Source organism: Microtus oregoni, unplaced genomic scaffold (assembly GCF_018167655.1).
Source record: "Microtus oregoni isolate MIOR12 unplaced genomic scaffold, Mior012 000028F_ref0000031, whole genome shotgun sequence".
Taxonomy (NCBI): Eukaryota; Metazoa; Chordata; class Mammalia; order Rodentia; family Cricetidae; genus Microtus; species Microtus oregoni.
In genome coordinates this window covers 13564234-13592169 of record NW_024543087.1, presented here as the reverse complement: position 1 = coordinate 13592169, position 27936 = coordinate 13564234, and the positions used below count along the sequence as shown (strand labels likewise).

Here is a 27936-nt window from a genome sequence, read left to right as displayed (position 1 = left end):
CCAGATTCTAGTACGTGCGTGTCCTGTGGGGAGGTGGATGCCAGAGAGGTCACAGTGCTGGCTAAAGCAGTGTTTTGTGGTCAGCCAGCCCTGTTGGACAGTTGAGAAGTCCAAGCATAGTGTTGTTTTCAGGTAGGGTCAGGTTGGGGCTGAGGCAACTTAATGTAAGGAAGAGGTGAGCTATGAGTGGAAGGTGGTAAGTGACAGGGGAGCTGGAGAGGAGGGGGAGCATTCAGGGACACAGTTTGTTCCTGAAAGTGCTGGGTGATTTGGTGACCCAATCCTCCTGGAGCCAGGATTTCCAGCTGGGAGGGCAGCCAGCTTGGGCACTTTCCTCTATCGTAGTTGATTTTTTTTTTGTCTTGTTTGTTTTGTTTTCTGGCATTCTTCCAGAAGTTCCAAGCAAATAGACAGATGAGCAGCTTCAGGGCTATGTGGATGGATCTCTGTAGCTCCCTTTCAGTGCCGGCCAGCAGGGTGGTATGAGGCCACTTTGTCCTCTTGCGACCCCTTCCTCAGTGTGCGAGTGTAGTCACTGTGAAAGTGATGAACTTCACACAAGCACCCATGGCTGCTGGCTTCCTGGAGCACTGGGCCGGAGTGGGCTGCCTCTTGCTGCCAGTGCTCACCATCAGGAGCCCACATGACAGCTCCTAGACTAGTAGCTGCAGGGCTGTGCAGTAGGACTTTATGGGGTGTTGGCTGTCTGTAGTCCCCACTGTCCAAACCCTTGACCACTAGCCCCATGTGGATTTTAGCCCTTGCCGAGTGGCTAGTGTGAAATTTGATTTTAGTTAGTTTACGTTTAAGTAGCCACCTGTGGCCCCTGGTACTCAGACAGTGCATCCCCGGGGCTCTAGCTCAGTGCATAAGAACCGTGTTTCTACCTGAACCCCGTTTACTAAGATAATGAGGGCAAGAGAGAGGGTAGACGCTCAGAAGGTCCCCTAGGCCAACATTTGGGAGCCAAGGGTTGGGCAGAAGCCTTGAATTAACATGTCCATCTGCATGGCTGGTACACCTCTAGCAGATGACAGTCTCGGGCCTCCTTTATGAACACCCTGAGAGTGGAGTACTGTGACTGTGCTCTGTACTCTTAGAAGACAGCACAGAGAGAGGGAACAGTGCCACGGTAGAAAAGCACCTTCTGGCCTGTGAGTAGCAAGGAGTGCCCCTGGCTGGCAGGGGGCTGGGGTGGGGAAAGGAGCAGGAGGGAAGAGCTATCAAATGTTGGTTGTAGGGAGAGCAGTCGGGTAGAGAGCAGCGTGTGACATATGCAGAGCCTCTCAGCCTGCATGGCCACATCCTCGTGCCCAATAGCCTAGTTGCAAAACAGCCCAGGAGGTCGTCCTGAGTTTACAACCTCTTACAGTTTGGTAGGCATAACATTTGCTTAGCCATTTCAGGCACGTCTCACCTTGTATTGTCCCAGAGTTAGATATTCACTCTTATTATTTTTTTTCAGACAGGGTTTCTCTGTAGTTTTGGAGCTTGTCCTGGAACTAGCTCTTGTAGATCAAGCTGACCTCAAACTCACGGAGATCCACCTGCCTCTGCCTCCGAGTACTGGGATTAAAGGTGTGCGCCATCACCTGGCCCAGTTCACTCTTATTTACCAGACCGAGAAATCTGGGGCTTAAGGAACCTGCCTCAGAAATGCTTTGAGTTATTGCTATCCCTGTATTATACTTAGGACCTGGCTTCATATTCTTCTCCACTCCTCACCTCAATGCTTAGGGATCTACAGTCTGCAGTCCCTGTGAAGGAATGTCTTGCCCTTGTGAGCAGAGATTGTCATCAGGCTGCCTGGTGTGGCATGGGCCCAGTGTTGTAGTGGAGATCGCATGGGTATCAGTGCTTGGCAGATCTGGGTTAAACCTCAGCTCCTTTCATCATAGCTCTGAGACCTTGAGCCAATCTTTAAGCTCTGCCCACCTCCCTTGTCTGTAGAATTGAGATGTGGCTTCTACTCTCACTGGTAGCTGGGAGATAGAGACCGTGGAGGCTACAAGTGTCTGGCACAAGGCCTCTCGTAAACATGGGTGTGTATATTTTCTTCCTAGCCTCCTGAAAAGGGGAAACCCAGGTAGTCCTCAAGCCTTTGCTAGATGCTGGTTGTGGAGCTGGCTTTGTTATGATGGGAGCAAAGAGGTTATTCTCCAGACCTTGACTTTACTCATCCTAGACCTAGTTGCTTGAAGGTTACATTTTGAGGGCGACATGTCAATTAAGAAGAAAATAAGGACTGGAGATATGGCTCCATGGTTAGGAACTTGTACTGATCTTACAGAAGGCCAGAGTTCCATTCCTAGCACTCACATTGGTAGCTCACTACTGCCTCTAACTTTGGTTCCTGGAGATCTGTTACCCATTTCTGTCCTCCACAGGCATTGTATACGCATGCTGGCATGTGCGCACTCACAGACACACAATTTAAAAATAAAAGTTTTTAAAGGAGAAGGAGGAAGAGGAGAAAGGAAACCCCGGTGTCTCATCTCCATTCTTGCTAAGTCTGTTCTTGTCTGTGAGCTTCTCAAACCTGAGATCAAGGAAACAGAGAGAGAACCTTGTGGGTGTGAGGTTTGGGCTCCATCAGCACCTGTTGATGAGCCATCATTGACAGTTTGGATAGACTCATCCTCCCAAGGGTGGTTATGTGTGAAAGCAAAGTACCGGATGAGTCAGAGGTCAGACTACCTGTGTGTCAGGACCATCCGGGAAGACAGTTCGCAGCTCTTCCCTGTTCTGCCCTGGTGCACACTTGGGACACCTGGCATGTTTGTTCCCCAGGTGGCCTCAGAGCTGCCTTTTTCTAGGACTCTGATAGCTCCCTGGCATTCTGTTATGGAAGTAAAACGGCTTCTCTTTCTGGAACAATAGCTTTCCATCCTCACAGCAGCCACTGCCTGGTGTTTATGGAGGACCAGCTGTATGCTCGGCCTTGGGCTTGCATTGCGGACCAAATGGTCTCCCTGACTCAAGGGTTTCTTTGGGAGGTTTGGACAGATTGTCAGCAGGGAAGGTGGTAATGTCAGAGACTTAGGGCAATTGGCCACATTGTAGGAGAGACTGCATGCTGCTTCCAGGCTTCAACGACCTCCGTGCCTCTGAGGCAGGCATGGGTGTGGGCCAAAGGAGGAGCATCTCAGATGAGTGAGAACTTATTGGCTTGTCTGGGGGGCAGAAAAGTCCCCGGGAGGCTGGGGTTGTAGCTCAGTTGGTAGAGTGCCTGTCTAGGACTAAAAACATCCTGAATCCAGTCTGAAGCTCTACATAAAATCGGGTGTGTTAGCACACTCCTTAGCTTGGCTTTGGGGAGAGAGAGGCAGGAGGACCAGACAGGGAGGGCCAGCAGGTTCTTGGGTGCCACAGAGTCAGGGGAAGTCTGGGAATGGATTTAGCAGGACATCGTGGTAGGGGAGCTCGGTCCTGAGTTTTTTCAGAGTATGTGGGGAATGTAGTGTCCAGGTCCTGAAGGTTGCATGTAGCAGAGAGGTCGGAGCCCCACTAAGAAGTGAGCATCCTTTCCACTTTGTGAAGGCCTTACTGGCCCCAGCTTGTGAGAGCCACTGGTCCTCAGGATATGTAAGACCATATTATGCCCTTGTAACCTGACTCTTGGCTTCCCAAGTGTTAAGATGGTAGTAGCCTCATGTCCTTTTATGTTTGGCTTTTCATTCATCGTTATATGTTAGATATTGAGAGTTTAGTTCACTTATTCATTTAGGGGCATGGGCAGTGAGATGGACCTTGTTTGTAGTTCAGACTTAACCTTGAACTCACTTTATAGCCCAGGCTGGCCTCAAAGTCAAGCTGATCCTCCTGTGTGAGCCACGGTGCCTGTGGAGTCAGTTCCTACTGCTCTGGATTTCCAGGTTGCAGTAATTACGGAACATGCCGGTATTCCCACTTTTTTGGTATAGCTATATAGTCCAGGCTGGCCTCACACTCAACGTCTTTCTGTCTTGGCCTCCTACATGTTGGGATTATAGATGTGTATTACCACACCCACTTTATTCCCAGTCTTGTACATTAGTGTATTGGCAAACATATGTACACATGTATGTTGGTTCTATACCAAGGGATGTAATTGTAGGTCGCAGACTATATAGGGTAGGGTAGATCCTGGCAGACTCCATCAGCAGTGTGAGACTCCCCTCTAACATTTGATGTCATAGAACTCTTTCATGATAGCTGTGGGGAGTGGGGAGTAAACCTTTGTGATTAAATGATGCAGTGTCTTTCCATATGTTTATGTGAAGGGCCTGGGGAGTCTTTCCCCCAGCCTCCTTTTCCAGACAGGCCTGCTGTGTCACCCTGGCTGGCCTAGCACTCACTGTGTAGACCTTGCTGGCTTTGAACTTGAGAAATCCCCTGGCTCTGTCTGCCGGGTACGCATAGGCGTATGCTACTACCTGGCTTGCCCCTCTCCTTTCTTATTGGGTTACCTGACAGTTTTTTTCTTTTTCTTTTTTTTTTTTTTTTTTTTTTTTTTTTGATTTTTCGAGACAGGGTTTCTCCGTAGCTTTTGGTTCCTGTCCTGGAACTAGCTCTTGTAGACCAGGCTGGCCTCGAACTCACAGAGATCCGCCTGCCTCTGCCTCCCGAGTGCTGGGATTAAAGGCGTGCGCCACCACCGCCCGGCCTGACAGTTTTTTTCTATTGATTCCAGAAATGAGGGGCTGGGTGTTGCTGGGGGTTTGGACCCAGGACCCCTGGCATACTGGGCATGCTGGGCAACTAGGCGGTCTGCCACTGGGCACTATTTCAGCTGATTTCTAGGAAATCTTTTACGATTGAGTTCTATTATTTTTTTTTTAATTATGTGTAGTTATGTGTATAGGTGTGGGCATGTGAGTACAGGTGCCTCCAGAATTCAGAGATGTTGGTCCTCAGAATCACAGGCAGTTAGGAGCTATTGTGGATGCTGAGAACCAAACTTGGGTCCTCTGGAAAAGCAGCAAGTGCTCTTAATCAGAGCCATTTTCCAGGCCCTGATTTCTAGGAATTCTTTGAGTTCTTTGATTTATGTGATTTTTAGTTTTTTACATATTTTTTTTCTTTGAGGCAGGTTCTTACTATGGAAGTCCTGAAACTCAATATATAGACCAGCCTGGCTTTAATCTCAGAGGCAGGCCTACCTCTACCTCCCAAATGCTGGAATTAAAGGCCTAAACAACCACACCGGGCTAAAAAGGCATTTTCTTCTTATTCTTCTTGAGATAAGATCTCGTGCAATCCAGGTTGCCTACTCTGAATCCATTGCGTAGCTAATGGTATGAAGTAGGTATCAAAGTTTTGGGGGAGTTAGTTTTGTTTTCCTTCCCTTGGGGATGAAATTGACTCGGTGCAATATTAAATTAGCTGTGGCTTTTGTCTGCTTGTTTGTGTTGGCTTGGTTTTTTTAGTTTGTGACAGTGTTTCACATAGCCAAGGCTGTCCTTGACTTGAAATTCTTTTACTTTAGCTTCTGGGATGCTGGGATTACAGTCATGTACCACCGTGCCCAGCTTGGGTGGTGCGTTTCTAATGGTCATGAGCTTTCTGTTGCAGTCTGCAGGAATCTGGATCAGGCTGCTGTTGATGTCTAAACAGACACTAAGAATAATAGTGTAGGCTCAGACTGTAGCTCAGCTGGCAGAGCGCTTGCCTAACATGCACAAAGCCTGGGGTCCTTTCCTTAGCACTGTATAACATGGATGCTGGAACTTCCCTATAACCACTGCAGCCCAACTTAAGGCGGAGGATCAGAAGTCTGCAGTGGTCCTCAACTACACAGCTAAGTTGAGGCCTGCCTGGGTCATATGAGATCTTGTCTCCAAAAATGGAAATGCGGTTTATATAGTTAATTTTTTATTTCCAGGTGAAGACATTCCATGTAGCATCTTGGACTTCTGAAGAATACCTCCCCACAACAAACAGCTGTGACACCCCCATGCTCCCAACTCATTTTTAGTTCACATACGGAATACACAGCAGTGTATACTCCACACCCTCTCTCTACATGCTGTGCATCTTGTTCCTCAGACTCCTCGGCCCCAACAATACTGAATAGCCCAACTCCCTAATAAATACTTTGACTCAGCACCTCCCCTCGCCACACTCATACTCTGTTTACCCCATACATCCCCACAGTTACCCCTGGCCCACACCTACACATCCAGACCCTCACACATTGCCCTGCGTCCATACCTCCAGCTCCAGCCCTTCCTCCTAAGTAACTGGTGGTCAGAGCCTGATGTGTCTGTTATGTGGGATTCTTCTTCCTCCTTCAGAGCCTTGCCTTGAATATGGGTACTCTAGCCTCTCTGGCATTTGCTTTGGAGGAAGACAACAACTTATACTCTTGAAAGAATTCCAAGAAGAAAAGCAGTTGTTTCGGCGGCAAAGCCTCTTTGGGAGTAATACCTATACTCCGGGGCTATTTTGATCCAGGGCTCAGAAGAGCTGTTCTGTCTAGAGAGAAAATATTAGGAATTGGAGCAGAGTGTACTTGTTTGTGCGATTCCCCCCTCCAGCCCTCAGTGTTCTTAGGGCTGGGCAATGGCAGGTCCTTTCTCCATAGAAAGTGCAAGTGAGTGTTTGCTGAGGTCACTCCTGTAAGGCTCACTGCCAGCGGGGTGTGGGAGCTGTCATCGTGTTTACTGTTGAGTGCCACTGTCCACTGTGCTGGGACTAGAGGTCAGGGAGGAGGCTCACTCTTATCTCCAGCAGGGGCAGGCTGAACCCTCACACTACGAGTTACCATCTAGTATTCTACCCAATACTGTTGAGGTGTACAGAAGCCATCAGCATCCTGGAAGGACGGTGCCACTTACATGCAAGTGCTACATGGAAGTAGAAGCTTCTGAAACAGTGTGGGTGCATGTGCCCCACTTTTTCTCATCATCTTGTCCACTTCTGGGGTCTTTGTTCCAGGCTGTATAACTCACAGCTTTACCTGGCCAAGGGACTAGAAGATACTTGAGAGACTGAGTGGAAGACATGGAAGAGGAGGAAGGACTTTAGGCTGAGGAGAGGCAAGAACTGAGCAGTTGGAGTGGGAGTCTCTAGATTCAGGAAGTCCCTTCCCTACCTCCCTTGTGTGCTGTGACTTTTCCTGGCTTGCACTCAGGTTCTAGGTATGCAGTTAGAATCTGCAGATCTGTGTCATCTCAGGACAAGGGCACGTCTTTCTCTGTATGACACTATGAAGGGATGAGGCATACATGCTGGAATGTACTTAGGGGTTTGCTTTTAAAGATACATATTTAATAAATTAATTTACTTATTTTTGTGTGTGCATGCATGCACACTCACACTTGTGTACATACGTGTCAGTGGACAACCTGTAGGATTTGGTTCTCTATCCTGTTATATGGGATTAAACACAGGTGATAGTTTGACAGTAAACACCTTTGCCACTGACTTTTTGGGAAGTGGGAGGAGCCTAGATGATGTGCAGGTTGACTTTGAACTCATTATATTTCAAGAGTAACCTTGAACTCCTGATCCTCCTGCCTGCTGAGGTCACAGATGTGTGCCACCAAGCCTGGCCTTAAATGGAGAGGTTAGGTGACCTTGGGACAAGTTTAGGAGGGTGCCACTTTGAAGACACAGGCAAGAGTGTCAGCCTCTGCTCTCTATGCCTAGGAGTTGGTGCCTATTGATTAGGTGACTTGTTCTGTGCCAGCCACAGAGTGGTCACATCACAGACGTTCCCTCATGTTTCCTTCCCTCAGAGTTGGTTATCACTTCACAGGTCAAGAAATTGCAACTCTGAACCAAAAACTCGGCCAAGGTCCCACAGTAGACAGTTGTCAGAGCCATGTCAAGTCCACTTGTGGTCTGACTTTCTCAACGTTTCCGCTGAGCACGTGAATTAAAGCTGTGCTTCCCAAGGAAGCCTGAGTGTAGGTGAGGATTATAGGACCTCGTTTAAGTAGTACTTCCCTCAAATAAATGTGCCAGTTCTGACTTGTGGTTCAAATGGCTTTAATTAGGATTTTATCACTTGTAGATCACACCAAAGAAGAGACAGCTGTCTTCCTGTCTCAGACTGTGACACTGAGAAGCAGCTGATCAGACCCAAGGTTAAAATAGCTTGTAGTCTCCTAGGATTCTCAGCACACTTTGTTGCTCCACAACCTCTTACTTGCCTGGAAATTGACATGAATTTTGCTTTTTGAATTCTGGGTTCTGAGAGTGTTCCACAGCGTTTGTCATCCTGCTGATCACAGGGTTGATTGGGTTGACTTGGCTAGCTACTTGGATATCCTCTTCCTCCTGGAGCACAGCATTCCCAATAGAGGTGGACTAACTATTCTTTGGTGAAGGGTATATAGGTGGCCATGTGCCCTGCCCTCTGCTGCCTCTAGTACCCAAATATCCCAATCTCCAGATAAGCTCAGAAACTCGGATGCCTGGTGTTGGGGCTTGTTCTGAACATGGTTTCGTGCTAAAACGGAGGGAATGGAGTGACAGCCTACAGGCCGGTAAGGGTGTTGACGACCAGCCTCTGTGGTAGTCACAGAACACTGCACTGTCAACTCCCAGCACAGCTCCTCCATTTGTAAGTCGGCTCTGGACACAGAATCTTGCCCTGTGGAAAACAAGGTGGCTTTTCACCCTCACACTTCATTAGGTCATTGCCATCACTGCCATGTGTAGACAAAGCACTCGCTCCAAGCAACAGAAATCAATGCCGGCTGGTTTTAAATGAAAACTGAGGATAGTGTATTTTTGTTTAAAGGTTTATTTTTACTGGCTTTGGTGGCACACGCCTTTAATCCCAGCACTCAGAAGACAGAGGCAGGCAGATCTTTGTGAATTCAAGAGTTACCTGGTCTACATAGTGAATCCCAGACTAACTAGGTCTACAAAGTGAGACCTTATCTTTAAGGGGGCGGGGCGTCACTGTGTAGCCTTGGATAGCCTGAAACTCACTGGTACACCAGGCTGGTATTGAACTTGAAGTCACAGTGATCTGCCTGCCTTTGCTTCAGTTTTTATTTTTTAGTTATGTGCATTTCCATGGGTGGGGAAGGGCGGTATGTGCATGTGAGTGTAGTTGCCCTCCAAAACCAAAGAAAAGGCATCAAGGCCCCCAGAGCTGGAATGATAGGCTATGAGCCACCTGATCTGGGTGCCAAGAAATAAGTTCAGGATCTATGGAAGTAGTGTGTACTCTTAACCTCTGTGCCATCTATCCAGCTCCTATGTTTAAAAAGAGAACTTAGCTTTACAAGTCTTCAATCCCAGTACTCTTGGTAGCCCAGGTTAACCCCTTGACCACCTGAGCCTCTTGCCTCCACCTTCCGAGTGCTGGGATTACAGATACTTGGCCACTATTTCCAACTCTCGGAATCAATCTTGAGTCCACTTTGTTGTCACCAGAGAGGTGTCTGTGCCCTCCCTCTCTGCAGGACATCATTCACAGTTCCCAGTGTTGTATGGTTTGTAGATCAGCAGGGCCAGAGTCACTTTTCTGCTACAAGATTTGCTGGGAAAGTGAGTGTGGGACCCTTTAGGCTTCTGTAGTATATAATGGCCCTTCTTTTCCTCTCTGCTCCTAGTGACATGGTAAGGTAGATGGGAGGAGACTAAGGTCCAGCCTGCTTTCTGCACTTCCTTTGCTGTGTACTTTATCTGAGTCTACTGTAGCTCTGGAGGAGACATTACATCACTCCAGTGGTTTCTCGCTTTCTTCTTGTCCTACCTGCTTTGTGTCCAGAACCCACTGTGGTGACCACAGTAGCCCTTAGATAGTTGGCCACTTCCTCCTGGTTCAGCGTCTTGACGAGGGATGTACTCTGTCTTTGCTTCTTAGCTGGTCTGTGTGCTAGAGTTAAGTCAGCTCTTGCTCAGAACCTTCTAATTTGGTAGGTGCTGTTTATTACATGTTCTCCTAGCTGCTGGGTCTAGTTCCTCCTGAGCTAGATAATATCTGAGGCCTTTGCAGTGCCACAAATTGGTGGTTTTCTTTTTATTTGATCTAAGAATGATCCGTGTTGTGACTCTCTTGCTATAGAAAGAGACCCAAGCTGTGGGCCTTTTGAGAATCTGAGAACTTTGAAAGTGTGATGCAGCCAGGAAACAGCAGTATACGGGCTGATGTAGCCTTTATCTGCTGAGTTAACAACCGGCTACCTTAGTTGTCCTGAACCAGGCTATTGGAATAGGATAACCGGATCCCAGTTATGAAGTCTACGGAGCCTGGCGTGTCCACAAGAGAAGTGTGAGCAGCTGTGCCAGCAGTCCATGGCACTGTGCAGCATCCGTCCAGACACACTTGGAGACCTCACTATGCTATCCTTGAGTGACTCTCCTGACCCACATTGAGCTTGCTGCTTAAGTGGCTTCCACCAGTGACCTTTGTCCTTTCCTTCCTGGATGATTGTTTACATCGTTGCCTGTCTGTCTTCCCTCTTCAGCTTACTTCTGCATCCTGTCCAGCAGGACCTTCCCACTACACCGTTGGAAGGTGCCCTGTTCCCTCTGCCTGGATATAGGATCCAGCCTTATCATACTATTCTTTCCTATGACCTAGTGATCCTTGCCATGCCCACTTGGGCTCCAGGTGGGTGCAGGCTTCATCCTTTCTGGTTCCCACCATCTCAGTCCCTGTGGTATTGATGCCGTGTGATGGTTATACACTTGCTGTCTCCTCGCCTGCCCCTACCGCCCTGCGAGACTTTCCTTAAGGAAAAGCAAACTTGACTTTTGGATAAGTCCAGTACCTATTTAAAAGTCTACAGGCTGGCTGGGCAGTGGTGGTGCACACCTTGAATCCTAGCACTTGGGAGGCAGAGGCAGGATGATCTCAGTGAGTTCAAGGCCAGTCTGTTCTACAAAGCAAGTTCCAGGAAAGCCAGGACTGTTACACAGAGAAACTCTTCTCGAGAAACCAAAAAAGAAAAGAAAAGAAAAAGGTCTGCAGGCTGAGTGATTGAAGGGCTGTAGCTGGCCTGAGCATGGCAAACATGGCACTGGCAAGTCTTACCCTCCCCCATCCCCTCTCCTTGCTAAACTGTTAGATTACATTCTAAAGCTAGCCACCACGGTCTATTCCCTTATTTGGCCACTTCCTCATCCTGAGGCTGACCACCAAAGTCCAGCTATCACAGTATTAAAGTCCAGCAATCAAAACCCCCCTTTTGGCCCTAATTAACCTGTCCAGTCAAAATTAACCAACTTATCCTAATATAGGGTTTCCCCTTTTCATTTATAAACTGTCCTTTGCCTATGGGCCACATCTGTCTCCTCTAGCCAGAGGCAGTCACCCTTTGTCCCCCAGGACAAATATCTCTTCCCTTTCTCCTTTGTTCCCTTCCCCTTCTTCCTCATCCTCTGTCTCTTATTCCCTTGCCCTTTGTCCCTCTGGGGCAAATATATCTCCTCTGTGCTAAGAACTTGGTCTTGGTGTGTCCTGTGCCAACTCTGGTTTTTTCACTGGTAGCAAGCGCCATGAACTTCATGGGGCTCATGAGTCAGACATGAGGTTGCCAGTCTCACACAGCATGGATTGGCAGGGCCTTGTCAGTGGTACACAGGGGATGAAGCTGGGGGTTTGAGTTCGTGCTAGGCATTGAAGCTGGAGACATGCTGTGGACCCCAAGAGTCCTACTTTCTTCGCTCTTGTGCTGACTGATGGGTGGGGTGCCAATACTCATGTGTGAGGTCAGAGTCAGTTCTCTCTTTCATAGGATCTTGTGATGAAACTCAGGTCAGCAGATTTGTGTGGCATGTTCTTTTCACCTCCTGAGCCATCTCACCCTATTTTTGTTTGTTTGTTTGTTTTGTTTTGAGACAGTCTCTTGTAGCAAAAGATGATCTTTAATTCTTGATGTTCCTGCTTCTGCCTACCTATTTCTGAGATTACAGGCATGTGCCATTCATGTCTGGTTTATGTGGTACTTGGTATCAAACCCAGGACTTCTCCCTTGTTAGAAGCACGTTGCCAACTAATCTACATCCTGTTTAAGGAAAAAAAAGTATTTAAAAGGGGACTTGTTCTACCTCATGCATACGGAAGTCAGAGGAGAACTTGGGCAAGTGGCTTTACTGTATATATCCTTTTATGCCCCTACTTCAACAGTTGATTCTGACCAGGTCATTGATGCTTCTGTTGCCTGACAAGTGAAAGCTGTTGGCACCTGTCAAGGAACTGTCTGGGAGGACCCAGGCATGGTATAAACAAGCAGAGCTGGCTTGGATGTGTGTGGGAGGTACATGGGTTCATCCGCAGGGCCATGAGGTTTCTGGGTCCTTATTATTAGCACAGGATCCCAGGATGGTGAGAACCGGGAAGATGGACCTTCCCTCCTTCCTGGCTCAGCCTGAATCCCTGGCACTAGCTGGGGCTTGTGGAGGAGGGAAGCCTATGTGCTCTTCAAGTCTGGCCTCAGAATTGGCTTATGTTATCAGGGACAGAGAATCTAGCTGACTTACTAGCTGACCTTTCCTGGTAACCCTGACTGTCTACCATCAAGAAGGTACCAGGTACCTTTTCTATTGTCACATGAAACAGTCACACAATCCAGAAGTCTTGCAAGCTGCAGCCTCCTTGGGGCTTTGTGATTGGTTTGCTAGCACTCAGGCTGAGAGAGGGTGAGGAAGTCCTGACAGGAGCTCTACTCTGCAGAAGAGGTAGCTTTTCCCCTTTAAGAAAAGGGGGAAGTGAGGCCAGGTGAGAAGGCGGGAGAAATGACCTCATTGCTTAGCATCAGTTAGCATCTTAGCTGAAAATTTTAGCCTTGTATAATGGAGGTGTTCATGCTAATTTAAGAGACCAGGCGTGCAGCGTGGCTGCTGGATCTGCTGCTGTGTATAGTCCAGGTTACTAAGGATCTGTGCAGGCCTCAGCAATGCTGGGGGTGGGGTGCTATTGAACTTGTAAAAGGCCCTAAAGACACTGACTAGGCTTTTGGGGGGGTCTGTGCACCAGCCATGGTCAGGAAGCAGTTTAGGGTTAGTATGGTCAAGATAACACCTTGCAGCTGGATTTTCTAATTGCTTTTGTTTCTTGGTAAACTGTTTTGACAGCAGAATTAAAATGGAAAAATGTTACACACAGTCATGTTGGGTAGCTCCAGCTCATAAAGTCTGTAGCCATTTGTAAGCATGGTTGCCGTGGTAGCAACCTTGGCTTTGTAGTGTGGGACTCAGCTGTGTGTTCACATTCTTATGTCTGTTTCACTGAGCGACTGGCTCTCCGGATGTGCCCAGCAGACTGAATGATGTCAGCGTTCCGATTTTCCGCTGTGAGAAGCACTGTTCTGAACACCCACATGAATTGTTGTAGCGACTTCTGGTTTTCAGAATTGGAGTTTCTGGTCCAGAAGTAGTCTTGTCTTTTGGTAGTTTGCTTCTATCTCTCTGGAATGGCATCAGACCTCTCAACCCTGTGATAGATCCTAAGAGTGCTTTAGAGTCTAATAGAGAGGCTAGGCATAGTGAGTTCTGTGAGTTGAGGCCACCTTGGTCTACATTAAGAGTTCTAGATCAGTTGGGGATATCTTTATCTATGTTTCCGTCTGTACATACATACATGCATACATGTATAAAGAGAGAGAGAGAGAAACTAAGGCTCTAATAGACGAGCTCTGTATGCCACATCAGGGCAGAAATTGGTCCAGAACAAGTAGTAGATGTTCAGAGGGGAGCAGCCAAGGCTTGAAGGCCACCCTCCTGCTGGGGTCCTGGCCATTCCTGGCCGTGTTACTCTGAATGAGTTACTTAATCACACTGTGTCCCTGATTTGTTCATCTGCGAAAACAGGAATGCTGACCTTATAAAGTGTTTACAGTGCTTAATTGGCTAGAATTGATTACATTAATAATGTCAGTATTATTCAGTGGTGTAAGTTTCCTCCGTACTGTTATCACTCATAAGGAGGAAGACAGGACAGAATGAATGTTTGCATCCAGCTCTCAGTGCCCACCTCCTAATCACGAGGACCTAGTGTGATGCCTTCTGGTTTTTTTGAACCTACTTGGGTTTTATGTCTCCTGCTCTCTCCAGAAATAAGCAAGATTGAGCCGGGATGGGGCTCGGTTGGTAGAGTGCTTGCCTAGCTTTCAAAAGCCCTAGGTTCACTCTCCAGTTAAGGCTTAAAACCAGGTGTGGTGGTGCAGGCCTGTAGTCCTAGCACTCTAGACCATCTTGGGATACATGTCTAAAGGTTGGGCAAATCAGTCAGTGAAGTGCTAGCCATGCAAGCATAGGGAACAACGTTTTATCCCCAAAAGCCATATAAAAAGTCAGCATGCTTAAAAAAAAAAAACTGAAGCCAGGTAATGGTGGCATAAACTTTTAATCCCAGCACTCAGGAGGCAGAAGCAGGTGGATCTCTGAATTCAAGGCCAGCCTGGTCTGCAGAGCAAGTTCTATGATAGCCAGGGCTACACAGAAAAACCTGTCTCAGCTGCCCCACCCCACAAAAAAAGCCATTGTAGTGGCATATCTTTGAATCCTGGCATCAAAGAAGCAGAAACAGGAGTGTCCTGGGGCTCATGGTTAGTAGTCTAGTTTAGTTGGTGTGAGTCCCAGGTCAATGAGAGATGGTTGGCATTCATGAGGAAAGCACCCAAGGTTGTCATCTGGACTTTACACACACAGCTCGCAAGCACATATACATAATAGTTTTTTAGAGGCAGGAAAGGTTAGTTTTGCATCAGAGAAGGAGAGCCATTGGGTGAGAGCATAGAATAGACAAGATGAAGGGGCAGATGTGTATGGCAGAAAGACCTAATGTGCAGACAGACACCTAGAAGCACAGCCCCTTGCTTTGCCCTCTGCACAGTGGGATAGGTGGGAGGCATCTCTTAAGCCTCAGCTCATCTATGCAGTGAGACTAATGCAGGGGCAGTGGTGGAAGCCCCGTCAGCGCTGTCCCGGTTCTTCCCTTCCCCAGTGGTTCATTCTCTTAGTGTTGGTTCTGCTGTTGTTGTATGCCACCCTTGGCTACATGTAACTATCACACACACACACACTTGCATGTACACCCCGAGACAAACAAAAGAGTATATTGTTTAAGCCATGACAAGTGAGAGTGAGTTTCCATTTCTAGGATCAGGTCATAAATACTTAAAGTCTGTGTGGTTACAGTAATTCAGTTGGCTGTTAGCTTTCTTGGGTTTCTTTGAGATGCAGTGTTGGCTGAGTGAGAATGAGGGAACAGCTGATTCTCTAGGAAGAATGCCACAGAGTCAGGTATTAGCCTGGCCCACCACTGTTGGACATCAGGATTTGGGCCTTGCCTGGATACCAGTAAACAAAGCAAGCATTCCTATGGTGGGTCTCATGGAGCAGAAGAGCTGCATTGTACATTGGACCCAGGTTCCCCACTGAAGTACCACCAGGGCCACTTGTCTCAAGGAGGCCCTGCAGTTTGCTTATAGCCCCACCATGGGTGTGGATCGATAACAGGATTTCCTGCCCTCTGCCCAGTCTAAGCACGTGGTGTAGGCTTCCTGTATACCTCAGGGCTTCCTAGAGGGAGAACCCAGGTGGGAGTTTGGAGCCTTTCAAAGTACTGGGCTGCCCAGATGAACCGGTCTAGTCTGGCTCTCTGTGAAGGGAAGGGGAGGGGGGCTGTGGTTTTTGCTGTGCCCTCTGCCTAACCTTCCAGTCAGTTACTTCCTGCTGCTGCTGGTGAGGGTGAAGCCCTGGGCATTGGGAGGGACCTGTGCTCACTCATCTGTGTCAGTTGTTCCCTGTTCTGCCCTTCTCTGCCCTCTCCCATTCGTCCTTTAATGGGAAGACAGGTGAGGTTACTTTGGAGACCGTCCCCAGCCACCTAGAGAGCCTCTACCCTCTTTCCATGCTGTTGGTGCCATCCCTTCCCCTTCTGGGTCCAAGTTCTCCCCTTCCTCCGAGAATCCAAAGAGTTCTGGATTTTTCTCAGAAAGTTGTACCTTCTAAAACCTGACCTGTGTACATGTGTGGTCCTTGGCCTTGGAGTCCAGTCAAGAATCCCCGTTGCACTGAATTCTTGGTGCGCACATGTCCTTTTACTCCTTGGCTCCCAGCTTGCAATGCAGTTCCTAGCACCAGGGGTCTGGTCAATATTTGTGGACTAATAAAGGAAATATACTGGAGGAGTTACCTGTTACCTCCTTTGCACCGCGACAGGATGCTCAGTTGCACTTTGGCAAGAACAAGAGCTGACTTGGCCTGAGGCCAGCTCCCTGTGTTTCTCCAGCAAGCATAGGATATCAGTGGTCCCAGGCCCAAGGCCATGCTATGCCAGTAGGCGCTGCATTGGCCCTGCGTGTTGCTGCCCTGATCTCAGTGGACAGTGGGGCTAGTCTTGCCTTTCTTCTGTGACCAGGGCCCTCTTTCCTACTGCTGAGGATATCTGAGCAAGCAAGACCTTCCTCAGCTGCTGCACACATCGGTCCTCAGCTCTAGTCTGCCTGAAAGCGGCCCCACCCTTTCTCCTGTCCCCTCAGCGCTGCCACCTCCCTTGTCCAAGGCACCTTCACATTCCCAGTGAGTCATTAGCAGAATCTCAGCCTCGCTGCCTCCTCCGGTCTCTGAGCAGCCTGTCCTACCTGACTCCCGACCTAGTTCCAGCTCTTAGCCTGGGCCGTATCTTGGCTTTCTTGCTGCTCTCCCAGCTGCTAGCCAGGCCACTTTGTTCTTTTCTCTTTTCACAAGCCTCTAGAGACTTACTGTGCCCACAGGGTAGCTATGGCCTCTGCTGTGTGTGACCCATCTCTGGCCTGATTATCCCCAACCTGCCATGCCATACTCTCCGAGCTCTGAGTGAGGGGCCAGAAGACCCATGCCCATGTCTGGTGCCCATATGGAGGCCAGAAGAGGGTTCCTGATCCTCTGGAGTTATAGTTTTGAGTCACCAGGTGGGTGCTGGGAATTGAACCTAAGTTCTCTTAACTGCTGAGCCGTCTCTCCAACCCCTCCAAAGCATCATCTAACATATCTTCTCGTGGTCTGGATGAAGCAAGTATTATATCCTCTCTGCTCAGAGGTTTGCTGAGAGCACCACAGAAGACCCATGGGAATAGAAGCCCACTGTGACTTCTGCAGATGCAAGCTTTCGGGATCTGTAGCCCTGTGCTCTTTCTACAGTTCTCCCCTCCCTGCCCTTTGGGAGCCACTGCCCGCCCACCCAAACTGCAGGTTTTTTCCTTTCTCCCTCATCATTTCCTTCTTGTAATAGTGTGATGATGTCACCATGATTGCCCTTGTTTTCATAGATGAGGAAACCAAGGCCAGACCTTCCCAAAGTCACACAGTCAGTAGGAAACAGCCTGATTTCCCCTGGGTTGTGACGTGCAGCACACAGTCAGTAGGAAACAGCCTGATTTCCCCTGGGTTGTGACGTGCAGCACACAGTCAGTGAGAAACAGCCTGATTTCCCCTGGGTTGTGACGTGCAGCACACAGTCAGTGAGAAACAGCCTGATTTCCCCTGGGTTGTGACCTGCAGCACACAGTCAGTAGGAAACAGCCTGATTTCCCCTGGGTTGTGACCTGCAGCACACAGTCAGTGAGAAACAGCCCGATTTTCCCCTGGGTTGTGACCTGCAGCACACAGTCAGTAGGAAACAGCCTGATTTCCCCTGGGTTGTGACCTGCAGCACACAGTCAGTGAGAAACAGCCTGATTTCCCCTGGGTTGTGACCTGCAGCACACAGTCAGTAGGAAACAGCCTGATTTCCCCTGGGTTGTGACGTGCAGCGCACAGTCAGTAGGAAACAGCCTGATTTCCCCTGGGTTGTGACGTGCAGCACACAGTCAGTGAGAAACAGCCTGATTTCCCCTGGGTTGTGACCTGCAGCACACAGTCAGTAGGAAACAGCCTGATTTCCCCTGGGTTGTGACGTGCAGCACACAGTCAGTAGGAAACAGCCTGATTTCCCCTGGGTTGTGACGTGCAGCACACAGTCAGTAGGAAACAGCCTGATTTCCCCTGGGTTGTGACGTGCAGCACACAGTCAGTAGGAAACAGCCTGATTTCCCCTGGGTTGTGACCTGCAGCACACAGTCAGTAGGAAACAGCCTGATTTCCCCTGGGTTGTGACGTGCAGCACACAGTCAGTAGGAAACAGCCTGATTTCCCCTGGGTTGTGACCTGCAGCACACATGTCGCAGGCGCCAGGCCCGTGGGTACAGACTGGTGAGACAAGTGTCAGAGGAGACCCTCAGACAGGAGCTCCCAGCAGCAGGTTGCCTTTGGGAACCCCAAAAGAAGAGCACAAGAGCCCAGTAGAATCAGTCCGCCTAGAAAAGTTAGAGCCTCTGTTATGTACCCTGCACTCTCCTGCCAGTCTCTGGGCACTAAAGAGCCTATGGTTTCTGGTCCCGAGCATGGTGATGTTCAGTCCAGGGCTTATCGCTCCATCTTCAGGGTGAGTCAGACTCCAGAGCTGCCCTACCCCATTAAATACCTTTATAACTCAGCTCCCAGGGCCACCACACCCAACAGGAAGTCCCTCCACCCCTTATGAGGTGGCTCTGGCTCTAGGGACAGGCAACAGGTGTGCTGTGGGACCTACCAGGTTTGCCTGGCATTGTCAGCCTCTTCCTGCCCCTGCCTTGAGCACTGCATGACCATCTGCCTCTGTTTCCTTACCCTGACCTGAATTAGAACTGCAGAGGCCCAAGCTCTCCTCTTAAGGGACTATAGTGAGGGGTGTTTGTTTTCGTAGGAAGGGGAAGGATTTTGAGGCCTTGTTTTCTAATGTCTTTAAATTTTTATTTATGCACCTTTTTATTATGGAAGAGGGTGAGGGGTTGGTGTGTTCATGCCATCACATGTGTGTGGAGGTCAGAGGACAACTTGCAGGAGCTTGTTCTCTCCTTCCACCAAGGATCTAACTCAGGACATCAGGCTTGTCCAGAAGCACCTTTACCCACTAAGCCATGTTGCTAGCTCAAGGCCTTGTTTTTCTTGGTTGATACACAGAGGGCTGGTTCCCACGGAAATATACTGGGCTGATGAAGCATATCTGTCTGTACATTGAGAAGTGGTCTGCACTGTGAGCTGTTGCTGGTCTCCAGCTGCTTTGGGAATGGGGTAAGGGTGATGAGACATTCCATCAGCAGCTGGCACATCTCCCTCCAAGAAGTCAGAATCCCAGGCTTCTAAAAGCTGGGTTCTTGGGACATCTCAGGATGCCCTTGTTCTTGACTACTCAGTTCAGATCCTTCATCTTGGGTGCACTTGGCTCTGAGCACAGGTCCCAGCTCTCACTTTAACCTTCACCACCCTTTCAACTCACACCCTCAAGTAGCAGCTGGTTGGGGCAAGTCCAGGCTGGGAGTGGAGCGCTCACCTGATGCTGGTGTCCTCTCCCTGCCAGTGTCCTCAGAGACCTTGTCACCCCCTCCTGACCTCCTTAGGTCCCAGCAGGGCCAGCCATGGGGGTCTGCCCTACAGGCCATGACTGCTTTGCCACTCCCAGGGATGCTTGCTCTCTTTAACTGTTTGGTACCTTGCACCACGAGACATCTAGAATCAGGTTGAAGGGTCACCTCCCTCTCTGACAACACCTTGCCCGTTCCCCAATATACAAAACCCTTAGCAAAGCCTTCCTCACCAGGTCTGCACTTTGAGTACACTGGAGATCCGTAACCCTTTTCCTTAATCCATGACCCACCCAGCACACACAAATAACTGGGGTTATAGAGATGGACTCTGTCTTAATAATCTGGGGGAAGGGATAGCAAGAAAAAAAATGTATCTCCCCTCTCCTGTCTCCTGTGTGTCTGGTTGAGGCTTGAACCTGAGGTCGTCAGACAGCAGCATAGATGGAGCAGGAGTGCTCAGCTAATGAAAGCTCCTTCCAGCAAGAGGAAATGACAAACCCATCAGGTGTGAGGAGCTCAGGTAGAGACGAACCCAAGGCTCAATAAAGCTCTTGCTGTCTGGCATAGAGAAGAAGTCAGAGCAAGGCGGCAAAAGCCTGCAATCCCAGCACTCGTGATTACTTACTCAACTATGTATCACTCAACTAAATATCAACACCCTGTTCATTGCCGCCTGCTCCCTGAGACAGAGACCAATAGAGACAACATAGTTCCTAACAGATTTGACATCACTACAGGTCTCACGGATGCTGAAAGTGTGGGATTGGAGGGCGGGCGGTATTATAAGCTACTTTATACCTGAGAAATAGAGCAGTTGGGGAGAGGGGTCATCAGTAAACTGCTTGCTGCATAAAGACCTTAGTTTGGTCCCCAGCACTTGTATAAAAAGCCGGACCTGAGCCAGCAACATGGCTCCATGGGTAAAGTCAGTTGCCACTAAGCCTGATGACTTGAATTCAATTCCTGGGGCCCATATGGTGCAAGGAAAGAAGAAATTCCCAAAAGGTTTCTTCCACACATGCATGTACCCAGTAAATAAATAAATAAATAAATAGTGCTGATAAATAAAACTAAAAAGCTAGGCATGCTTGTGTGTATCTATAATCTTAGTGCTGAGGAAGCAAACACAGTTGACTACTTGGACTTGCTGGCTAGCTAGCCTAGCATATTTGGCAACAAGTTCCAGGCTTCTGAGAGATGTGTTTCAATAAAATAAGATTGACGGGGCTGCCAAAATGAGTCAGCAGTTAAGAGCACTTGCTGTTCTAGCGGATCCCAGTTTGATTCCTAGAGCCATGTGGTAGCTCACAACTATCTGTAGCTCCATTAATAAATACTAAAACAAAACAAAACCCCAAGGTGATAACCCCTGAGCAATGATACCCAAGGTTGACATCTAGCTTCCACATATGTACACAAAATCATGCGCAAACACACACACACACAATTGTTTTTAAAATTGAACATCCTAACAGTCTAATCCAAAAATAATTTGACACATGATAATGAATGATGGTAGAAAAATATTAATATATTTTTTTGTAATTAAGTTTTCCTAAGAGCAGAAACATAAAACAAAAACGCTCTGGTTCATAACCTAGGGTAGTTTTTAAATTTTAAAATTCAAAAAAAAAATTCAGGGGTCATCCACCTTGGGTTTTGTTTTGTTTTGGTGTTTGTTTGTTTAATGTGTGTGCCCCAGTGTATTAGCTACTCTAAGAGCCTGCAGAAGTCAGAAGAGACTTTGGGATCCCCAGGAAATGGAGCTGCAGATGGTTGTGAGCTATCACGTGGCTGCTAGGAATCAAACAGAATCCTCTAGAATTTTAAAATTGTAAAAGTTATGAATTCAGGGCTGGGTGTTTCTGACACCATTGGCACTTGTAACAAAGGCCCGAGTGTACAAACTGTGTGCTTAGCTCCAAGGCCACCGTGAAGCCCCTCCAGGCAGCACAGGTGGGCAGTGCCAGAGAATTCAGTGCATTTAATCTTGAATTACTTCTCAGTTATTGTGTATTTGCTAAATTTCCCATGTTTCCCACATTCGGTTATATGACCCCATATGGAGTCCTGATCCAGTTTAAGAAACTAGATTCTAGAGGAGAACGTTGTCTACTAGTGAGGGTGGAGGAGAATGGCTGGGGACTTGGTTTTAAGGACCTGAGAGGGAGCGAGAATGGCTCCTAGGAGGGCTAGAGAGATGACTCAGTGGTTAAGAGCACTTGCTACACTTCCAGAAGATCAGAGTTCGATTCCCACATGGCTCACAATTATCTGAAACTCCAGTTCTAGGGGATCCAGTGCCCTCTTCTGGCTTCTGTGGGCATCAGGCACATACGTGCTGCACAGACATACATGTAGGCAAACACACACATGGGGTGGGGCTGGGCTAGACAGATGCCTCAGCAGGTAAGAGCTCTTGTTCTTGCAGGGACCCACATGGCTGCTCACAACCATCTATAACTCCAGGTCCAGGGGGATGTGACTTCCTCTTCTGACCTCTATGGGCACTAGGCACATATGTGTTGCACAAACATACATGTAAGCAAAAGCTCATAAGTTGGAAGAAAAAAACAGAATGGAAAATGGGGCTTGGGAAGAAGGGGGAAGGTGGAGAAACTTGGGGAGAATATGGGGCCCAGGGTTAGGACGCTGAGCTTGATTTAGGGAGTCTCATCATGGTATGTCTGGATGTGAAACTCCAAGGCCTCCTATATTTCTGGGTGTCCACTGGTGCCTTGGCCTGGACTTGGGCTGGCTATGGCTGGATCTGTGCACGTGGCCGTGCCTGAACCATGTGGGGATACAGGAAAGGTGGCTGAGGTCAGAGTCATTCATTAGGAAGTCAGTCCTGCTCTTGCTAGGCTGCCTATCATTCTTGGCAAGAACTCTGGGGCCAGACCTGGAGGGCCATGATCCAGATCTGCTACGTCACAGGCAGGTTCTGTGACCTTGGGCATCTCCTCACTTTTTTTCCTACCTCTGATAGCCATTTAGGAGATATGTGTATCATCCCCCATGATGAACTGAGAACCTAAGATGAGCGTTCCTGTGATAACTCCAGTTCTGAACCCACTGCGTCTCTCAGGCTGGGGGTGATCTAGGCCAGGGGAGGGGGAATTCTGGCATCCCGGCAGGGGAGTGGGGTAGGATGGGGCAGCAATGCCTGTGACCTAAGCCAGTATTAGCCATTATCCTTCTCAGGAATGCTTGCTGTCCCACCTGAGAGTCACTCCTGTCCCCCACCTCTGTGCCCTATTTCTTTGTTCACCCACTGCTGTCACCCATGTGTGTCTGGTCTTAACTGTTGTTTGTAGACCACTGCTGCGCCTACGCGCCAGATGTAGTTTTTAGAGTGCCCCTTGGATATATGGCTGTTTTCTCGCTTGTTAATGAGTAACTTGGCCCTTGCCAAGGCTCTTGAGTGTTTCTGGGGCTCTGGGAGGTGGCCTGTCTGACTGAGTGTAACCTTCCCCTTGTTGGTTAGAAAGGGGCATGGTGTGGGCAAGACACTCCTCCCAGAGGCAGGTCCTTCCTACAGAGATGGTGCCCTCTTCTGTCAGCTGCACGGAATCCTTCCAGAAAGGGGGTGGGAGTGGGGACTGAGCTCTCTGTTCTACTACTTCTATCCCGGGGAGTGGTTTGCTGGCCTCTTCCCTGGAGGCAAGCATTTCTGGGATTTGCTGTTAGGATGGAGCTCTTAGAATATCTGCACACATTTACTCCCAACACTCAGGTGACTTGAAGCAGGTGGACCTTGATGAGTTTGGTGCCAGCCTGGTCTACATAGTGAGCTCCAGGCCAGCCAAGGCTACATAGTGAGACCTTGTCTCAAAAACAAAAAAGAAAGAAAGATCTCAAAAAAAAGAAAAAAGAAAAGAAAAGAAAGAAAGAATATCTGCACCTCTGGCTGCTTTGTGGGCAAGCCATTAGTCAGGGAGGGGAGCCCATGCCAGCTTAGCTTCTGGAGGCCATCCTGCCCTCTGAGCCACTTGGAGAATGCTAGCTTGTTTCTCAAGCCTGAACCTCTGTCTGTTCTTCAGTCCACACGCTACCTTTGTTCAGGTTTTACCCTGGGAATGCTTCTCCCATCCTGTCTCTTTGACCGAGGAAACCAGATTCTTCCCTCCTTATGCCCAGAAAATCATGTTGTTTGTCCCATTTCCTTCCCACTGCCCCATCCCTAGGAGACCAAGCTGCTTGAGTTGAGGACAGAAATTATCTTGATGTGTTCTATTGTGGAAGGTTTTCAGTGAGCCGGACCCATAGGTCAAATGGCCAAGGAATGGCAATGTCTGCCATTGCCTGGATCTCCAGGGTGAGCACTGGTAGACAGTAACATGAAGCAGATGTCACCCAGAGGGAGGCAGCTGTTGGTGGCATACAGCATTTTCTAGGAGAGGAATCTAATGTCAGCTCTGGCATGTTCTCAGCCATCACAACATGTTATAGGTAGAAACTTCCAGGTTCCTTCTCAGAACACCACTCCAGCAGAGTTCACTGCCAGTAACAAAGTGAGTTTGGCATCTTCTAGTGGGCTAGCCTTAGCATGCAGGGCTTCTTCCTGGGCCTTGGTTCAAGCCCTAGGCCTGTGGCTTTATTCATTTGCTTCTGTCCATGTGTACACACACCTGTGGTCAGTTTGTCCAACCATAGTGATATTGGGAAGAGAGGACCCAGGGGGTACTTCCTTCTGCAATAGGCAGAAGCAGCCTGGTGGTGCCCTTAAGTTGTGGTCCTCGGAGCACTTGGAGATAAACATGTCTTACATGAATCGGGGCTGGGCAGATTTATGGGCTGGTAAGGTGGCTCAGTGGGTCAAGGTGTTTGCCATCAAGATTGGCAACCTGAGCAGTCCCTGAAACCCACACCATAGAGGAAGAGAACCAACCCCTGAAAATTGTCCTAACCTCTTGAGACTCCTGGAAGTTGTCTTCTGACCTCCATGTGCTCTGTGGCATATATGTGCGCCTCTCTCTCTCTCTCGACCTCTCGACCTCTCGACCTCTCGACCTCTCGACCTCTCTCGACCTCCATGTGCTCTGTGGCATATATGTGCCTGTCTCTCTCTCTCTCTCTCTCTCTCTCTCTCTCACACACACACACACACACACACACACACACACACACAAAATGTAAGAAAAATTTTAAGCCTCTGTCTCCTTTAGTACATCACAGACCTGGGCAGTGAGTCTTGTTCCGAGCCTGGTCCAAGTTAGGTTTCTTCTGAAGGGATCCAAATGGTCTCTCTGGAGAGGTCTCTGGACTGGAAGGAATGCCGAAAGGCCTGAGTTCTCATCCTGCCCTAGTGTTGGTGACCATCTTTCTCCCATCTCCCTCCAGCCCAGCACATGGTTCCTTCCATCCATATCTGTGAAGATGACTGGTGGCCATCCAACTCTGACCAGCTTTGCATTCTTGCCAGCTCTTCCTGCTTGTCATCAAGGACATCCTTGTGTCTGGGATTGGGCTGGGATCATGGAGGGCTTTTTTATTGTTGTTGTTTTTTAATTTAATTTTATTTTGAGGCAAAGTTTCTCTGTAGCCCTGGCTGTCCTGGACCTCACTATGTAGACCAGGCTGGCTTTGATCTCACAGAGATTTGCCTGCTTCTGCCTCCTGAGTGCTGGGAGGGTTGTGGAGTTTTGTTTTGTTTTTAGTTTTTCGAGACAGGATTTCTCTGTAGCTTTGGAGCCTGTCCTGGCACTAGCTCTTGTAGACCAGACTGGCCTCGAACTCACAGAGATCCGCCTGCCTCGGCCTCCCGAGTGCTGGGATTAAAGACGTGTGCCACCACCGCCGGGCCGGGTTGTGGAGTTTTAAGTTCTGCCCAGGGAGGGAGCAGGGAAGAGCAAGTCTCCTGTACCCACACCTGGCCCTGATTGTCATTCTTACCAGCTCCCCAGGTGACCTGGGCCACAGTAGGAGTGTTCTCCTTGAGCACTGGTTTTTTTTCTTTCTTTTCTAGGACAGGGACGATGGGGAGCCACAGACCAAGCAGCTCCGAGAAGAGGAAGAAGAAGATGGGAAGCACAGGTAGGCCTATGGGCTCCGGCCATGCCACACTGCCCTGCACTCCCCACCAGCATTTCCCCAGTGCTGAATTCAGAGCTGGACACCACTCTCTTGGGTGTCTTGTTCAGACCTGAAAAGATCAACTCTATCACTAGTTAGGATTGTCCCTATATATTCTGTATATGTCCCTATATATAAGATTTTTTTCATTTACTGTCTAGTTCAATTCTGGTTCTCAACCTTCTTAACACTGTGAATCTTTAATCCAGTTCCTCATGTTGTGGTGATCTCCCAGCCCATAAAATTATTTTTATTGCTACTTCATAACTGTAATTTTGCTACTTTACAAATTATAATGCAAAATGCAAATATCTGTAATTGCTGGTGGACTTAGGTGACCCCTGTGAAAGGATCGGTCAACCCCAAACAACCCACAAGCAACCCAGAGGTTGAGAAATCTGTTCTAGCTCTTAGCTTGTCTTACATTCTAACTGTATATTACATCCTTTAGTCTTGTCACTTTTAGCTTGTAAAGCTCTGGGCCACGTGGTCTACTCACATCTGCCATTCCAGCCTGGATTTATCCTGTTTGTTTGTTGGCACAGGGGCATCTATAGTCCCAACTGGTCTCAGCTGTGTAGCCGAGGCAGGTCATAAACTCCCTATCCTTCTGCTTTCCCTTCCAGGTGCCGGGATTGCAGGTGTGCACCACCCTTCCCAGCTTGGAATCACTCTGTGACACTAGTTTACACGTGGAGCTTAGCTCAGAGGCCACTTTTTCCTTCTTTTTGTTGTACTTCCCTTATAGTTAGAACATTTTTCTTGCTTTGTGAAATACTGTTGTCTGGTTGAACTGGTTTGACCATGCTCAACCTATGTGGGGGCTTGGCCAGCCTTCTCTCATGGTGGCAGGCATGAGGTCTTTCTTCATCTTTCAGAAAGATGCAGGAAATTCTGCAGGAACCAGCATGTAGAGGAGGGAATAGCTTTGGAGCTGATCTTCCATAGCAGAACAGCCTAATGTCCCAGAAGTCATGTTCACCCTGTCCTGCTCAGTTCTCAGCTAGGATATGGCTGTGGTTAGACTTTGCATCTTTATAAGTAGATGGCTTGGATTTCCTCTGTCCTGGCCAGCGTTTTTTGTGCACAGGTCTTGCTGCTCAGAAGGTAGGCCTTGGTATAGAAGGTAGGATGGCCCTGTGGGGAGGCGGAGCTCCCCAGAGGAAGCTGGACTGTCATACTGGAACAAGCCTCGCTGGGGTGAAGGAATGTCTCCGAGAGCAGGCCCTCTTCTCTGTCTTCATCTCCTACAGCAATCAGGAAGCCTTTCATTTTGTCTTCTTGACAATCCTTCAAGGTCTTTGCCATCTCTCTTGGGTTCAGAATACGGCCACAGCTTTCTATCCTGAGAGCCTTGCGATGGTGGTCTTCTCCACACTGAGCTATGTGGTTTTGGGAGCCCTTAGCACCTCGGGGCGTCTTTGCCAAGTGCTCCCAGACTTGTATGATTTGGGGGTAGATACGTACATGGTCTCCCTCATTCTTAGTCATGGGTTCTCAGTTGCTGGCTGGAGCCTTGAGTCTTTCTTCTGGGCTGCCTCTGATAACACTAGATAGTCTCCCTTCATCTCCCTCCTTGCTGAGAAAGAAGGGTCACTGGTGAGTGGTAAGTGGGTCAGTTAGCATGAGACTCTGCTGTTAGACCGTCACGCTGCTGAATCTCAGAGGTGGTGCTGCAGTAAAGCAAAGGCAAGTTCAGAATTGAGACTAAATATAGAAATGATACGTGCACGCATGCTATTCAGTCTGAGGCAACTTCACAGCCTATCTGCAGGGTGCTATGTGGGGTGCTACTGTAGACACCTGGGAGGCAGCAGTAGGTGGTGGTGTACTCTAAAGGGACACAGGCTGTTTAGAAGAGGAAGTGTGATAAACAGTGTGAACACGGAGGGAGAGATGGTGTGGATTAACACTAGCAAGGAAACTGAGTCCAAGATGGCTTTAGCTGTTTGTAAGTGTGGTTTTATTTTTAAACAAAGATCAAAGGGGAGGGGCAGCCCATCTCACTGTACAGAGAAGTGGCTTTTCTTGACTGAAGGAGGGTGAGCACATGTGTTATGACCCTCTACCCTAACCGAGAAAGAAGAGGTGGGAGTGCTTAGTTCCAGGCTCCTGTGGGTAAAAGGTCCACCCTGTGAGGCCAGATCAAGGCCCCGCTCACTCGCTAGGTTTGCAGAGGTTGTGTGTGTTAGAGCACTGGACGTCTGTCCTTTTGTCCTGACAGCTAAGGACCAAGCTTGAGCTCATTGTGATCGTGTTCTGCTTCGTGAATACCGTGCCGCTCGTCTGACTTGGGAATGAGGGGCAGTGGTTAGCAAGGAATTGCACTTTCCTTTGCGGCTCCCAGAGAAAAGCAGACCCTTAGGTCTCGAATGCCTTCAGAGAGCACAGGGCTTGACCCAGGAAGGCAAGCTTGGGTCTTAGCCAGAGTAACAGGAGCCAGACCCTTGGCCTTGACCCTAGACTACTGTGTTCGGGGCCCGAGCCTGTACTCGAGGCTGAAAGGGGCTCCAGCAGAGCAGATAGCCACAGTCTCTTTGTGGAG

The 27936-nt window shown here is 48.7% G+C and overlaps 1 protein-coding gene across 1 annotated transcript in view; it reads left to right on the top strand.

Moving 5' to 3' along the window:
• Ccdc12 (coiled-coil domain containing 12) overlaps nt 1-27936 on the top strand; it is a 57858-nt gene that overhangs the window by 12042 nt on the left and 17880 nt on the right. Inside the window, exon 3 of the mRNA XM_041677104.1 lies at nt 25285-25352. Coding sequence (XP_041533038.1) covers nt 25285-25352 — 68 coding nt within the window. The remainder of the gene's footprint in view (nt 1-25284; nt 25353-27936) is intronic.